This window comes from Psittacula echo (genome assembly GCF_963264785.1).
Source record: "Psittacula echo genome assembly, chromosome: Z".
In the NCBI taxonomy this organism is placed as follows: domain Eukaryota; kingdom Metazoa; phylum Chordata; class Aves; order Psittaciformes; family Psittacidae; genus Psittacula; species Psittacula echo.
The window spans coordinates 2431640-2448774 of NC_137742.1; the positions used below are offsets into that span (position 1 = coordinate 2431640).

General features: G+C 45.7%; 1 protein-coding gene across 1 annotated transcript in view; it reads left to right on the forward strand.

Moving 5' to 3' along the window:
- MYO5B (myosin VB) overlaps positions 1 to 17135 on the forward strand; it is a gene marked incomplete at both ends in the record, with an annotated part of 152693 nt that overhangs the window by 14810 nt on the left and 120748 nt on the right. The window contains one exon of the mRNA XM_080636966.1: positions 14621 to 14731. Coding sequence (XP_080493092.1) covers positions 14621 to 14731 — 111 coding nt within the window. The remainder of the gene's footprint in view (positions 1 to 14620; positions 14732 to 17135) is intronic.

Here is a 17135-nt window from a genome sequence, read left to right on the forward strand (position 1 = left end):
ATCCTTGCAGGGAGAGCTGGCTTAGGGGAGAGTAGCAGAGTGAGAGTGCCATGGGCAGAAGGAAAACTGAAATGGTGGCAAAACCTGGTTGGTATTTGGTAGTCTGCTTGGCTGGTGGGTGAAGGAGATGAAGAGGGTGGGTATGGTTTTAAATGTGGAAAGCACCTACATGCTGCTCGTCTTGCTATCTTGGGAAGAACAGAGGCAAGGGCATGACTTCTATCGTCAAAAATGAATCTCAGCAACTCTTATATTTATCAAGTCAGTGGTTTGAGGTTATTTTATTCATTATCATCCCATGCCGGAGTTGGCTATACCTTATTTTCTTGAATTGTATTCCAATAATTACGATAACTTGAGACTTACATCTGATATTCTGAAATGTCTGGAGAAATGGGTATCTTTGATACATTTGTGGTTTTAGGGGGAAGAGGGAGTTGATCCTGGTGGAGGAGTTTGGGATGTGATGGATACCCACTTTCATCTGTTAGCTAAGCCTTTGGGTAGCTCTGCATTTGGGTTCCTGGTGCTGTCTCATGAGGCCACTGTCCCTGTGGGTAACCCCAGGGATAATCTGCCCTCCTGAGATGGCCTGGAAAGGTGGCAGTTTTGTTAATGGCTCTTCTGTTGTGGTCAGCTGATGAAGAAAACACTCCAAGGTCTGACTCCTACTCATGTGGTTTCATTATATATATATATAATATATATATTTTATATATATTCATTATATATATACATATGCATGTATGTATATACCTATTTCTCAGAATTTCTACCTGCGGACTGCCCTCAGTTTAGCTGAAGTTCCACATTAAGTGCCTATTGCTTGAATAAAGGCTCATAATTGTGCTCAGAGGATAGTAACTCTTGTTTCCCCAGCCACCACCTTTTCAATTCTTCCAGGCAGTTTTGATATATATGGAGAATAACCGATGTTCAGATCGTGATTTTCAGTTTAATCCTGTGGTCATGCTTGATGCTTTGTTCCTAATAAGCAGAAATCAGCTTCTTAGAAGGCTGGGTGATTCAATAACAGTACAGAATGCTTCTACAAGGAAGAGGTGCCAGCTGTTGTATGTCTGGAAAACTGACTTGATTTGGGATAATAAATTAGGAAATCCCAGACTGGTTTGTGTTGGAGGGGACCTCAAATCTCATCCAGTTCCAACCCCTGCCACGGGCAGGGACACCTTCCACTAGAGCAGCTTGCTCCAAGCCCCTGTGTCCAACCTGGCCAGGGATGGGGCAGCCACAGCTTCTCTGGGCACCCTGTGCCAGCACCTCAGCACCCTCACAGGGAAGAGCTTCTGCCTAAGAGCTCGTCTCAGTCTCCCCTCTGGCAGGTTAAAGCCGTTCCCCTTGGCCTGTCCCTACAGGCCCTTGTAAAATGCCTTTAACTCTCCAAGTTGAAGTTTAAAATACCTTGAACCTTTGCAGTCATGCTGTGAAGCAGGGCTCTGGGAGTTTTCACTGTTGGAATTCAGGTCTGTGGGTCACTTTTGGCTTGTGGATAACAGCAGCATCATTAGCATCACCTCTTTAATCTAAATTACTAACTGACTGTAGTTGTCCAAGAGTGGAGGCGTTGTTTGTAGTTGGAAGAGCACCGTCTGCTGGTCACTCCAAAAGAATATGAATTTAGTTTATTTATGGGCACCAAAAGATGCATCACACTTTTGAACCTATCCCGAGCACCTTCCCAGTGCTGCTGGGAAGCCTGTGGAGCTGTGGTCCCTTGTCTGGTGCCACTGTGTGCTTGAGCCCTTGGCTTTCAAACAGTGCAAATTCCCCTGCAAATGGGAGGTCATGCAAGGCCATCTCCTGCTCTGGCATTTTCTTAATGCCTCAGAGTTGTGCAGTGTTTAGCACCAGGTACATGGGGGTACAGAGCTTTGGAGCTCAAGTTTTAGGCAGTTGAAGAAAGCTCCTACTAAGGGATATACTCAAGAGGTTTAATCTGCAGAAAGAACCATTACAGCCTACTGCGTCATGGTGCATGCCCTGACCATTGCTTGAGGCTTTCTTTAGGTTGGTATGGCCTCTTCTGTCTCAACTATTGAACATCCACATTTATGCTGAGAGTTTTATGGGACTGAGGAGCCTTCATACAACAAATCCAAATTTGGATAGAAGTGACATGACATGCACTTGAAGATGCTGGTGGGTGTCCATCAGCAATGGTTTAACAAGAAATGGCTGTGAACAGTATAACATAGAGTCATATCTCTAATGTTGCTGTTGAGGAGGAGGTGGGTGACCGTGATCTCTTCTCTTGCTGTCGCTTGAGTTGATGGCCATTTCTCTCACACCATCTTCTTTTCCCATTAGCTGATGGGTGGGAGCTGGTGTGGACACACCACGCTGCGAAAGGCAACAGGATTTCAAGGGCTAATTGCTGTGAGCTTGAAATGTGTCTTAAGTGGCTGTTGTCAAGGAGGGGATGCTAAAGGCTCTGGAAATGTTTCTTGAAATACAAATTTCTCATTGCATGCCAGCTATTGAGCAGAGAAGTCTCTGCTGATCTGCACATGAGGTTTAAAAAGGCTTCAGGGGTTTGGGTGTTGTGGTGGTGGGGAGGGTTGTGCCTTTCCCCCCACAGCCGCTCGACTTCCCCCTGTGTGTGTGCAGCCCAAACACATGCTGAAATGTGGCATTTCCCAGGAGTGACACATTGATCTATGCTTCACAGGTTAGGTGGCTATAAACAGTGGCCAGACACGGTGATCCAAACAGGGGTTATTACTTTTTTTCTCTAAGAAGGCACCTAAAAATAACTTTTTGCGAGTTTTTGGCAATTTCTCCATAGTGTGGGACCTTCTAGTCCAAGGGGGAGATGAAAGGGCAGGCAGCTGGAAAAAAACATAGCTATGAAGGGACATGTGTTGCTTCAGCATTTCTCTGTTTTTTGTAGGTCGCATCCTTTTCTGAGTAGGGTCCTAAATCCCTGCTGTGTGCGTGTTGTGCGTGACCACTAATGCTTCTTGTAATGCATTTGAAGGTCCCGTGGAACAAATCCATGATGTGAGTGATGCTGTGGGTTATCTGGAGCTTTGCCCATGGTGGTGGGCTGCACAAATTCAGGTGTCTCCATCCATCCACCATGTAGTTTTCAGGAGCTCTGGTCTTGGGAATATTACTGAGAATATTACTAATATTCTAATAATACTAATATTTTTTCAGAAAGGGCAGAAACTTTTGGGTTTGTATGTTAGGAGCTGGGAACTGGCAGCACAGTTTACAAAAGCTTGGTTTCACAGCAAAATAAACTGGGTAACATAATGTTTATTTAATTTAAGGTTTTTTCCCTTGATTTATTCATGTACCTAGTGAAGCATGAAGTCATACCCTAGAGGAGAGAAAAATGTTGCAACGCAATTCTTGGTAGAGATGGATTTAAGTTATGGTTTTCCCTAATTTGAGTGAGCCACTCTCCATCTCTCATTGTTGTCTTCATGCACTCTTGAACCACTATAACTTTGGGTGTGTTTTCATTTTTTTTGCTGCTTTTCTAATTAATAATCTTCTTTTTTATCCTCACTGTGGGTGGTGAGAGGAGGTTGAAGTAGTTTTGCTTGAAGCAGATTATAGCCCTTAAGCTGTGCTGGTGGGACCCAGTGGCTCCAAGGCAAGTGGCATCAGCCGAAGGGTGACCATAAATGTATGTCTTTCCCAAAGGGAAACACATCCTTTGGATAGGAGCTGGGTTTCCCAGTCTTGGAACAAAACCCCCTGGGCCTGAGCTGGGGGATGTGTTGTGGGATGGAAATCCTATAGTTGGGATGTTTCTGGGGTGATGTGATGCTGCTGGTCATGATAGAGTTGAGACTTTAAAACTTGGCACCCACTGCCTGTGCCCAGAGGTGACTGCTTAGGAGGAATAAAGAAATGCTCTTGTAAAGCAGGGAGCAATGTTTATATGAGTGAATACATCTCGTGTTGGGATATGGGTGTTGTCCTCTGTGTCAATCCAAGACACGTACAACAGAGCGGATGTGCTGAGGGGATGGGGAAGGAAGAAGCAGCACAGGTGGCTGTGATAGCTTCTTTTCCTTTAAGTTATTCTGATTTTTCTCCTTCTGCTTGGGATGTTTTCTGTGTGGACACTCACTGGTTCATGAGAGCCATTTGATCTGCGTGGGAGCATGGTTTGTGTGCTGCTGGGGAATCTGCCCTTCCAAAGGGAAGAGATAACCTTGGATTTGCTTAACACACAGGGGACATTGCCAAGCCAGGGAAGAAATCCAAGCCAGAAGGTGAAGGGTAGAAAAGGTGCATTTGGTGGTGTGGTTATTTTTATATTTATTTTATCCTTTTATTTGAAGTGGGGGCAGTTGCCTTCTTGCAGCCCTCAAGGACAGCCTTCTGTGTCTTGATGTCTTTCATTGAGCCCTTCCTGCAGAAAACAATGTTCTGTTAATGGTATCACTTCCCAAATCTCCTCTGCAGTTCAAAATTCAGCGGTTGATGGAGACAGCTTTTCCTGCATCCTTCCTTATTCAAGCTTTTGTCTCCCTTATGTTTATTGTACGAAATTGTATATGGGATTTAAGGAATGGTTTTCCAGGGAGCTGCTGTGTGGTATAAATAAGAGGCTGCAGGATGTCAGTGCTGGAAAGCCCAAATATCAGTATTTTAGCTGGACACTTGAAGCTATTAAGAAATACGAAGGAGAACATAGCTGACTGTCTAGCCATCCTGTACCTTCTACTTTAGATATGAAAAAGGAACCTGCCTTTTGTTTGAGTTTCCTCTGAGGTGTATTTTGAACCAATTTCAGTTTAGCAGTTGCAATATCTTGCTTGTTTTCTTTGTCTCACTGGGGAGAAGAGACAAAATATATACACTAATGTAGAGTAACTCATCATACAAGTGCACATCTGAGGTCTGGAGTATGGATGTCCTGGGAGAAGAGGAGCAGGGTACAAATCACGTTTCCAAAGACCTGAAAATTACTGCAACAAAATGAAAATGCAAGTCCTTCCTTCCAGGAGAGACCCTTTCTCTGCCCTCTCATTCCTAAGCAAATAGGGGTGTGTGAATGTTTGTTCACTGCTGCAGGTATTTTAATTAAATGTATTCATTCCAGGTTTGTATCTTGATCCCTGGTGCTGTTCCTCAGCTGTCTAATATCTCCTTGCTATCAAACTTTATTGCTGGGATTTTTTAATTATAACCAGTAAAACACTTCTTACTTAAAGCCTCAGTAATCAATTTGTTTTCCTTCAGTTGCTCTGCGATGAAAATGATGCAGAGGTGGCCTGGGGGGGGTTTACGGAACATAGTTCTGGTTAGAAAGTGCTGAAGAAATGCCTGATACATAAAACTAGGGCTCAAAACCCCTTTGAATTAAGCATGCACAGAGTGATGCTCTGAAAGGGTTTTTAATGCATGAGTTTTGGAGAGGTGAGGGATAACTGTACAGGTAGATTAATCCAATTACTTCTTTCTAATAGGGATGAAAATCCAGTCTGGTGGAGATGTTTCTCTGCAATTAAAGGTAGATTTTGATGGTGCTGTTTGGGCACAGCAGTGCCTAGTGGGGAGGATGGTTCAGTGCTCAAGCTGGGGGCTAGGTGGCTTGTACCCCAAGTTTCGGAAGATGCTTGTGACACGGTGAATGCCACTTGTGTTACTGCAGTAACAGCCTAGAGGCAGCCACTGTTCTTATTGTTCTCAGTTGGAAGTCCTGGTGTCCCCTGGTTACATCCTGGGGCTGCCCAGCTGAGCTCCTCCCAGGAAATCATTTAGTGGGAGGTGGTCACTGCACTGGAGAATGAACATGCTCGTGAGCTTCCCTAAAGCATCATGAGGCTATGTTATACATAGAGGACTGTGAAAACCTGGGTGGAAAGCCTATTTTTAACTTCTTAATTAAAACTGAAAGACTGTTTCTTAACTACTTTATTAATAATCAAATATATATGGTGTGTATTGAGCATGTTTTGGGTACACCCTACGTTCATCAAGGTGCTTACGTGGAGTTTGGGTGGCAAATGGGATTGCAGGGACAAGATTACACCACAACACTGCTCAAGGTTTTGATTAATTGAGAATTAGGTGAGAGAAGGGTAATTAATGCCTATCAAGAGGGATTTGCAGAAAGTAGTCTGGAAGGATTTAAGTTGCAGTGTGACAGGCTGTTTGATAAGTCATGCTACGGAGACACTTAACCCCTGCATGGGGCTTTGAATTAAAAAAGCAAAATCAAACCTGGGAAACCCCAGCGACCTTTATTGGAATAAAAACCTCATGGCTGCGTTAGGACCAGGAGTCTCATCTTGATTCCCCTTAGACACCAGGTCAAGGATTTTTTTCTTGATCCTGGGCAACGTTTAGCATTTGTTAATCAATGATTTGGAAGATGATGTAAGAGCACGGGAAGGAGCTGGATCAGATGAGTGGTGCTGGTGGTGGCTGTGAGCATCCCATGGGTGCCTGGCACAGGGGAGATGCTTGGGAAGGAGGTGTAGAGCCCCATGCTCCACACTACTGCTGTCCTGATGCCTGCAGCTCTTCCAGGAGGAGCTGCAAGTCAAGTGTATTGTGATCTGGGTTGGCTTTAGCTCCAGACTGTTGTGCTTCCCCATGGACTCGGCAGCGGTTTAGGGAGTCTGCAGTGCATCCCCCTTTCTGGCAGCATGGCAGAGACTGGATGGTGATGGTGAGCATCTTGCAGGGCTCATCCAGGCCTGATAGAAGAGAACCTCGGTGCTCTCTGTGGCTCACTGGGTTAGAGATCCCCTGCTCATGGTACTTTATGGGACAGAACCTGCTGAGATGTGTCCCACTCAGCAGACTGGTGGCTGCATCTCTTGGTGCAGCTCTCGAATGCTGGTAAATATTACGTTTTGAAGGGGCTTTTCCAGGGTTTGTACCAAATCCTCCAGTGGAGCATGTGCTTTATATCCAGGTTTAGATAGCCAAAGGGGCAGCCCTGCTTTGTACCCCTTGATTTCATCAGGCTCCTGGCTGCACCCTCATAGCGGGCAGCAGCCTGCCTCTCCCACTGCCAGCTCTCAGCCTTCACTGGTGCTGCTTCAGAGCAACCAAAGGCAAAGGGCTCCTGTGCTCAACCTGGTGATGCACATCTCCTGCAGGTGAAGTCTTGTTGACCTTGTTAGGGAAGTTTGGCTCTTTTGTTTCTTAGAGTAGAGGAGCAAAGTACAAGAACTGTTGCACAGCCCAGAGCAAATCCTGGTCTTGCAGCTCGTGATAGAATCGCGCCCCAGCCCAGGAGGGACTCCTTTTCCCTCCAGGTTAAAACCAAGCTGTTTGTTCACCCTGTCCCAAACCACCTGGGGCTGTACCTGGTCTTGCAGCATCTAATGACTTATTGCAAGAGGGATTTTGTGTTTCAGCCCATTGCTGCAGTGAGAGCAGGGCTGCGTGTGCGCCTGAGACCTTGGCGTTGAACTCGTCAGTCTTAATTAAGCCTGCAGTAACGAGTGCCGCTGAAACACTGTGGAAGAAATGGTAGGAGAGAGGATGGGAAGACAAGCTGGCTGTTAGTTACACGTAAGAATATTGATTACTCCTGGAAATCATGTTTAATTAAAGGGAAGCCTCCGAGCCTGCCCCCAGTATTTCTATCCTAATGTGGGGCTTGCCCGCAGCCCCGCTCTGCTCAGTGCCAGTTTTACCTCTGCTGTTGGTGAAATGGAGCTGGTGCAATGATGAACTGAAGCCTTTTAAATGCCCCTCATTAAAGATGCTGCTAACGAGCTGGTGGATAAATGCTGCAGACGCTGCTTGTCCAAGCTGCTGAGTGCTGCTCAGCTGCTGTGACACTTCATGCAAATCACCATCTGAGTTAATTTGGGCAGGGGAATAAAATTTAGCAAAGAGAAATTTAGCGCTGGTGGGAGGCGTGGAGCCATCCATCAGAGTGACAGCCCTTCGGGAGGTACGGAAAATATCCCTGTACCTATAAGGCATCAACAAAGCATGTGCTTTGCTAGGTCAAATCTAGTGGCCTGGGATGGACAGAGATGCTCCGCAAGTTTAGGAGCTCTGCCTTGATGGGGACATGGTGTGGGTGTGCATTTATGTGCTTTCCCTGTGTCCATCTCTGTGCTGATAGCAGGAGGAGGATGAGGAATAATGAGGCACAATATAGGTAAGACTCATCTGCCTTTGCTTGGCTGTTTGGGTTGGTGAGTTATCAGCCCTAGGAAACTCACAAATTGCTTGTTCTCATGTTGAGGAATCAAAGGTGCTTCTACAGCATGCTGCTGTCTTTACCTTTGCATTTAACACTCAGCAAGTTAACATTTGCATTCTATAGCTCCAAATGATGTTTTTTTTGTGTCTTGTTGTTTTTTTTTTTTTAAGTAGTAAAATACAGGATTATTTTTCTTGCCTTATCCCTTGAACATGCTGTTGGTGTACTGGGTGTCCCTTGCTATGTGTTGAAATATTGGCTGGTCATGAGCTCTCCTTTCAGCCTTTTTGGGGTTTTTGTATGGTGAAGAAGAAGTGGGTCTCTTCCTATTACAAGCTCTTGATGTGAGTAGATGCTGTCTGGCCAGGCAGGGGATGCTGGGTTCATGCATGGCATCACAGCATCGGGTACCAGCGCTGCAGAAATTAGGCAGGGGAGAGCTCTGCAACACCAGAGCATCCCTGTCTGCTCTGTACCAAGCAGTGAAACCCTCTGTCATCCCCTCATGATCCTTGTGAGGGTTTGCCAGCTGGTGGTACCCAGCGGCAAACAGAGAAGCCAGCCTGGAGCAAGATGCAGGCATCTGCCTGTCCTGGAGTCACAGCACGGCTTGGGGAGCAATGACCTAAATATGGGCTTTGCTTGTCTGCTGGGCAGGGGAGAAATCACTCTTGGGATGAAAATCTCATTGGAGGATGGGAAAAGGAGGATTATGATCTGCTCTCTGCCCTGATAGTCAATACTGTAAGTAATAATAGCAAAGCTGTTGTTATAACTTAAAAGAGAGGTCCCTGAACTGGGCGAAACCCCTCTCTGCTGCTTAAGCACCTCGTCTGTGCCTCACTGCGTCATGGGCAAAGCAGATTTTGGTCCTGAGTCACTGCCAAGTGGGGCAGAAAGTGTTTTTGAGGCTGCAAGGCACCCAGGAGAGCCTTGGAGCTGGTTCCTTTCCATGCTCTCCTGCTCACGGCACACATTGAGTGGCTTTTCCCAGCACCGATAAGCAGGGTGGTTTGCACAAGCAATTTTAACACAGCTAAATAACTCCATAAGTAACTGCCTGTTAATCACAGGGGATGTAAGATCCTGCTGCAGTGGGAATATTACCAGTGGATGTGCAGAAACACTTGTGGTAGTGACCCCAGTTCAGCCCAGGACTGCACATCCAGTGAAAATTAATGAGGAGATGCTTGTTTGCTGTAGTGCAGAGCTGGGAGGGGATGCTGTTAGCATGCACAGTGGCTGCAAGGAGAATCCTCTGGGGATTTTTGCAGCAGGAGCCTCTTCAAATTAACTCTGTGGGGTAATTTTTAATAGTGGCTTAAGAAAAATTAGAAAAATGGCATCAAACCCTGAGTTGTGCTGGTATGGACCACTTTTAATTTAAGGTAGAGCTTGTATTTTGCTCTTTTTGCTTGGGAAAAATAAAGTTTTGGAAGACTTTAAATGGGGTAATAGGTGGCTTATGGGAGCTAAAGGGCAGTTATCAGACTGTTTCAAAGTGAGCTGCTTAAGCATTCACACTCTGTATGTATAAATGTAAACATTTTTGGGGAAGCCAGGACTGCTATTTATTCTTTCATATGTGTGTTTTGTCCTCTTCAAGAGTATCAAGTAATACCGAACCATGTTATTTCTTTATACAGTATGGAATGAAGTTGCAATAAGCCTGCTGCAAAGGGAGAAAATAGCAAGGTTTTTATCCCAATCTCCTTGTTCTTAGTTGACATTTGTGTGTTCACCTTTGTTTTTCTAAGCTGGACATCGCTGTCTCTGCTTTCTGCTGAAGCCTTTTTGTAAGTCTTTTCTCAATCTGTGTGGAAAACCTCAGCTGTGAGACACTATGTCTTCATCTTTGTTACTGAAATCATAACTGTTTGGTGGTCAGTACTATTGTATTGCTAGCATTATGGGTTTTCTGCCGTGCCCTCCTTCTGGTTGCTGTTCTGTTGGAAGGGTGCCCCTGGAAAAGTGCCATTAACTCAGTAGCAATGAAAACTTCCCGGGGTCAGCTGTGAGTATTGCCGTTCCTGAAATAACTCGGGGGATTAAAACCCAATAATAATACAGATGGATTTGCTGACTTCCAGCTTGCCACAAATGCTTGCAACCACCGAACATCCAGACTAGACTGAAATAGTTCATTTTTAAGCTTTTTTTTTCTTAATTTAATGAACAGTTATACCCTTTATTTAATGGACAATTATACTCTGTCCACACAGAGTACACAGAGGTGTAACTCTTTCTGTGCAGACCAGCACCCCTTCCTGCTGCAGTGGAGCACCCTCCAAGCACATCACCTGGAGTTTGCTGGGAGTGCCTTTGACTGGCACTGAGGGCTTTCAAACAGCAAAACAAAACCTGCCTCCTCTAATTTAATGTTGGTTTTAATCTGCATCCACAGTGGTAGCCTGCTAAAATCTAAATCAAATCAGGAGGTGTGGATTGAATTTATTAAGCTTCTGCTTAAGCTGGGTGGAATAATGCAAGAGGCTTTGAGAGCACCAAATTGCTTTGGTTTTATTGGGAACCTTGTTTAAAACAAACGAAACAAAACAGATCATATTTTTTCTTGAGCATGTGGAGCTATTTCTGATTTACGCTAACACATCATTCAAAGGCATCCCTGAGGGTTAAAGAAATGCTTTTCTTTACGCCCTCTTGGATGGAGACATGTTGGAAGGTCAAGAGGTCTGCCCAGGGTTGTGTCTTCTTATAATTCTCCAGTCCCAGTGTTTTGACATAGACATGTCTGCCCTTTCCCTTTATAGCAAACTCCTCCAGAAGATCAAGAGGTTAAAGCTAACGAAGCCAGGACATGACCTATAACAGGGAATAATTATGCTAGAGGTGAGGTTACGGAAGTAAAGGTTCACAGAGATGCCTTCCTCCTGCCCAAGTGGGTACCTGCCTGGGGGCATGGTTTTGGTGACCTGGTGGCTGTCATCTATAGAAGTTTTAACTGGCAAACATATAGTATGTGAAGCTGCTTTGGAGGTTGCAGGTTGTAGAAGTTGGAGACAGGGAAGGCAGGTGACATGAACATGGTGCTCCAGTGTTCCCCCAGCATGTGCTGCCTCCAACTCTCATTGGGCTTTTATTAAAACTGACCTGATAAAGATCTAAGAATGGCAAAGTGCTTTTATTTTGTCGCTGTGTGGTTTGACATATTTGTGATTTATGGGTGAAAGGGAAGGCTGGATGCAGGTTTGTGTAGCAGCCTGCCCTGCCTGGAGGGCTGAGCACTGGCATTCTGTGCTGGAGTGCAGCACAGAGGCAAGGATGGTGAAAAAGCACAGCAGAGAAGGTGATCCCCTCTTCGGATATGTCTGTGCATGCATGCATGCACGAGAGGACAGCATTATAGATGCTTGGGGAAATGCATTCATAACAGCCTATTCTAACAGCCTGCAGCTATTTAGCACGACGGGAAGCGCTCGGTGTGGGGAGTGCTGAAGCAGGGATTGCATTCAGGATCTCTCAGCCAGGGAACAAGCTATTCCCAGGGCTCCTGAGACCTTGCAAACAGCTTTGTCTTATTGCCTTCTGTACAGCATGATCCCTTGCATGTGTTGTGTATACACAGAGTCTTGGAAAACCAGTTATATTATGCAAATTGTCTTGTTTTGTTGTCAGGGTGGCTGATGGGACGCGAATCTTCCATCACCAGGTTGTAAGTTCATCCCTGGGTGTTGGATGTTGAGAGTTTCTACCCTCCTGCACTGCTGAACCACTGGTGAACCTTGCATCATGCCTGGGTGTTGGGTAGCTCCTGGCTGTGGTTGGAAATGAGTTGCTGAGGGGGGCTGATGTGACCTTTTACTGCTGCTGGAGGTGCACCCAGATTTTAACCACCAAAGCATGAGCAAGCACCACCATGGTTTTGGGGTGGCTTTAAGGTCAGTGAGCCCCTCTTCACATCATCTGTCCATGCAGGTCTATGTCTCAGCCCAGCCCATTGTGCAGGTGGAGGATTTGCAGGATTCCAGCCAGGGCCAGCAACCTCTTGTTTTTGAGGCTGCCTTGAACTGGGTACATCCTGATCCCTGGCTATTTCAGGCATTTCTGGAGCATGTTTGATCCCTTTCTGCCACAGAGAGCTGTCACTGGATGAAACCACGGTGGTGGGTATGAAAAGGCAGGCAAGGCACTCTGCAGGAGTGGTGAGAGCTGCAGCAATGGTTTGAAAAGCCGTTCCCATGGCGTTGGAGCAGGAGAAACTGGACTGAGGTGCAGGAGGTGAGGAAGGCTGCTGCATCCCCATCTTGCCCACTGCATCTAGTCCTTCTCTCATGGTCCAGCTAAAGATGGGCTCCTGGCTTTGCTGCAGGGATGTTTCATCTCTTGCAAAGCTGCTTGTTTCGAGGGGACAGCGGAGATTGGGCTAGCGTCCCAAACTTGTCCCTTCCCTATGTCAGCTTCCTTTCTTTGTGGCACGGAAAGCACTGAAAGCTCGTGGGGAGCTAGAAATGCTGGGAAAAGTCTACTTATTTATTTCATTTTTTCCCCTCTCAGATGAAACTGCTGTTCTGGCAATACATTTGTGTAGCTCTATTTAACATCTGAAGGTTCCCACTGCTGTAGCTATTGAGCAGCTCTATAAATAATTACACAAGATACATATAAAAATCTATTGCTCTTCAGCTGCAGAGCAGGCTGGTAGACTGTTGCTGCTGCTTTAACTCTTGGGTTGCTGCGAGGGTTATTTGGCCATTGTGTGCTGAGGGTTTGGCTTCAAGATGAAAGTCAAAACCATCTTTGGTACTGAGGTGCTGGTGTCACTTGGATTTGCTGGGATTTTCCCCAACCCCTTGTGTTTTGTGTAAAAATGAGTTTATGTAGCTCTGGTTGCAATGGGTAGGAAGAGCTGGGGGAAGACCGGTGAAGGGAGCACAAATGTGATTGGGAACCACTGAGGGACCTGGGGAGTTCAGTCTGGAGAAGAGAAGGCTCAGGGGGGACCTGATTGCTCCCTACAAGTGCCTGACAGGAGGATGGAGCCAGGAGGGGCTGGGCTCTGCTCCCAAGGAACAAGGGATGAGACAAGAGGAACCGGCCTCAAGCTGCACCAGAGCAGGTTTAGATGGAGCTGAGGAACAATTCCTGCCCCAGAGGGTGCTCAGGCATTGGAACAGGCTGCCAAGGGCAGGGCTGCAGGCACCGTCCCTGCAAGTGTTCACACCCCGTGGAGATGAGGCCTCAGTGCCATGGGTTAGGGGTGGCCTTGGCAGTGCTGGGGTAATGGTTGGACTTCATCTTGAAGGTCTTTTCCAACCTGGTTGATTCTATGATTCTATGACATGTCCCCCCAAAATGCCAATAAGTGATTGTAGAAGGATTCCTGTTGACTCTGTTCTGTCTGGCTGAGTCCAGCATCAGGCTGGCTTTATGAGTCTTGTGTCCAGCAACAAAAGCCTGGCTCAAGGTGACTCGCTGCAGAGATGGAGCAATTTTAGGTTCCTTGTTCTTGGGACCTTGCCCTGGTAGCCCCATGAGCAGGGAAACTGATACATGCTCTGGCCAAAAGAAAGGTAGATGTGGAGAGTGAGGGAAACCCATGCATGCAAGTTGCAGCATTACTGCTGGTTTTGCAATGCCTTTGTCTCAGTTCCTGAGAGCACACACTGAGGTCTCAGCACAGCAGCAGTTACTTGCTCAGCACGGGGGGATGCTTTTACACAGCCTGAGCAAAGTATTTGTCTCTGCATCATAAAAACAATTAAATCTCATTAGCAGGAGGTGCTGTGGCTTTGGGTAACGCCACCATCTCGTTACATGTGAGTGGTGCTGCTTGCTCTTGGATTTTATCCTTTCGTGGATGCTTTGGCAGGGTTGTACTGGTCTGCTTTTGGGATTTACCCTTGGAAGAACAAGGATGTCCCTAACTTTGGAGATGTTAATAAGGTTAAATGTCACATCTAAGCATTTTTGTGGAGCCTTAAAACCTGTATGCCTCCAACCGAAGTAGTTGGCTTTGGTGTCTTCTGCCTGCTTTAGCCCCATGGCAGTGGGTTTGGTTTACGGCATGCTCTGTGGGGAGAAACCTGATGTCATTTTGATCAAAAGAAACATGTTTTGGTGTATGGTCTGCTGGGGGAGAATTGCATTATTTCATAAAAGCTTCTGGAAGGCTGTCTTTTTCCGAGGGAAATTAAATTCCACATTTTGCCTTGAGACTCTGCCTTGCTTCATTACATTGGTAACAGGCCAGTGTACACCCTGCCTGATTGAAAATCAGACTTCTGGTCTATAATTTACCCCAAAACCTAAAATTAGAAGATTTTTTTTTTTGACTGAAATAAATGGTTTAGCTGCGCTGATTTCACACTGAGTGCGGAATTGTATCCATGGTGAATTAATTTATTTCTGATTTAATTTCATGAGGTTTCCTTATGTTTAAATTCTTTCTTTCTCTCTTTTTTTTTTTTTTTATATTTTTCTTCTCCCTTCATTCTACAGTACACAAGGGTTTGGATTCCTGACCCTGATGAAGTTTGGAGGTCGGCAGAAGTTATCAAGGATTACAAAGAGGGAGATAAAAGCCTGCATCTGAAACTTGAAGATGAAACTGTAAGCTTTTGAATGTCGTTTCATACTTTTCAGAAATGTAAAGCTTTGAATTAATGTGTGAAAAAGCCTCAGCCATCTCGTATTTGTAGGAAGTATTTTAACGTGTTCTACTGCCTTAGCACTTCCAGCTTTTTCTTGCCCGCTCCCTCCTCAGGCACTTGCGTTAGAGTGGGTTGTGAGAAAAGCCCTTGACCTCTCTCATCGCATTTCATCCCTTGGCAAAGTTGTAATAGTCTGTGATATCAGAATGATTTCTTTAATAGCAGCAGTGTGTTAGAAATATCGGTTTATGTTTTTTGCTGCTGAGCAAATTGGAAAGAGAGAGGCTGGTGGAATCTACTCAAGTTTGGCCACCAATGGAAAAATCACTTAGAGCACAGAAGTGACTTCTGGGCAACAGCTTTCTCCATGCCTTAGTCTTTCTCTGTAAGCATAATCTTCCATAAAGCCCTTTTTACTCCATTTTTTATTTTAAATAAAAAATCTCTAAAAGACAAAAATTAGAAGCTCTACATAGGACTATGAGTCACTGCCCCTTGCTCTTTGGTGGTTTCCCTGCCCAGTAGCCCTGTGGCTGGACCTCCTGGATTCACCATCCTGTACTTAACAGTCCGTGTTCCAAGTCATATCAATCGTTATTTGGGTGTATTTTTTTCTATAATGACATGATGCTTTGTGCTCATAGACTCATAGAATGGTTTGGGTTGGAAGGGACCTTCAGAGCTCATCCAGTCCAACCTCCCCTGGAATGATCAGCGACTTCTTCCACTAGATCAGGTTGCTCAGAAACACATCCAGCCGGGCCTGAATATCTCCAGGGATGGCAGATCTATCGCCTCTCTGGGCAACCTCATGATGCAAGGATATTGCACAAGATGGGCATGTTTCCAGCGTTCCACCATGCAGCAGCTTATCGCTGCCTTTCAGTGACATCGGGTGGCATAGGGATGACCCTCGCTGCAGGTTTATTACATGATTTTTCTCTTGTTCCTGTGGCAAGAAGGTAGAATCATTGGGAGAAACCAAGCAGCAATGCTCAAGCTTTTGCAAGAAATTGGTGATGGGTGTGAAAAGCACTACAGGCTTCAGCTTCAGGCAGGTTTCATGAGCAGTGCTAATGGTGTCCTTTCTGGGGTGCCTGAGTGAAGGTGGGTGCCCATCTCATCCACAGCAGCTCCTTCGTACTGCTTTTTGTGCTCAGGCTGCCAAAGTACATCGGCACATACTGCTGCATGCTGCAACCTCCACCCTTCTGCTTGAGATCTTCAGCAGTTTCAGTTCTGTGTTTGGGGTGGGAGAGGGTTTTTCCCTTTCTTTCTGATCTTTAATCTGGATATTTCTCTGGAACCAGAGGTTCTAAAAGGTCCTGCAAGGTCCAGCCTTTTCATACAGGGACAGCACAAGGAGATTAAAGGATTACTAGGTGTTGGTAGTTTAATAAGCATGTCACTGTCATGGTGAAACACAAGAACATCTCAAAATGAGGTTGTGCAAGAGACTGCTGCTTAGCGAGGGTGCTCCCAGAGACCCCTGTTTGATGCTTTGCTGTATTAAACCCTGCCTGGTCCCAAGTCGTGTTAGGCTGATAAGCTTTAGTGAAGGGGAACAGCACGTGTGCATCAGAGATCCTGAGCATACATACCTTTGGGGCATTTGAAGCTGTTGAAAGCCTTATGTTCCTGACAGCCAACATGCATTACCCGACTGTTTAGTGCTTCTCTTTTGTCCTTGTGCTTAAAGTGAATTTTCATGGATTTTGTGGTTTCTGGCTGCACTTTGTGTGCAAGTGTACTCCCTTTGAATGAAGAGCCGATTTTTAAATATCACAAGGGATCCCTGGTGTATTTGCCATTAAGATGCGATACTGAGTACAAACTCTTGAAAATTGTCATTGGCAATGTGGAATTGGAGTATAAAACAAGCCCGAGGTTGTCAGATGTGCTGCAGGAGCCTGTCCTTGTGCACTTTGGGTCACCTTTTCTTGTGCTGTTTGCACGGGCCAAAGCAATGGTAGTGGTGCCTTTTCATCCCTTCTGCTGGGATCTGAGTGTCAGGACCCCTTCCAGAGGCACCCTGTGCAAGGTAAGATCACAACAATTTTGTTTCTTCCACCATAAAGGAAGGAAATTGCACTTTTTCTCTTTAGCTGGTGTCTGCTTCATTTAGGGATGAGTCAAAAGTTATTAGCATATGGGCAGCTGTATGCTTCAACAGCATAAGGTGGCTCTTAAGATACTGAAGCAGCAGGGGCTCCTCTCTTCTCCACGTCCTTCTCTGCCTGAAGGGGTATAAGGTTTTGAGTTTAAAAGCAACCTGAATTAAAGATTAGTTGAGAAATCACTCTGATGGGGAGAATATGGTCTGGTTTGAAATGAGGCTGCTTTTCAAAGAGCATGAAGATGCT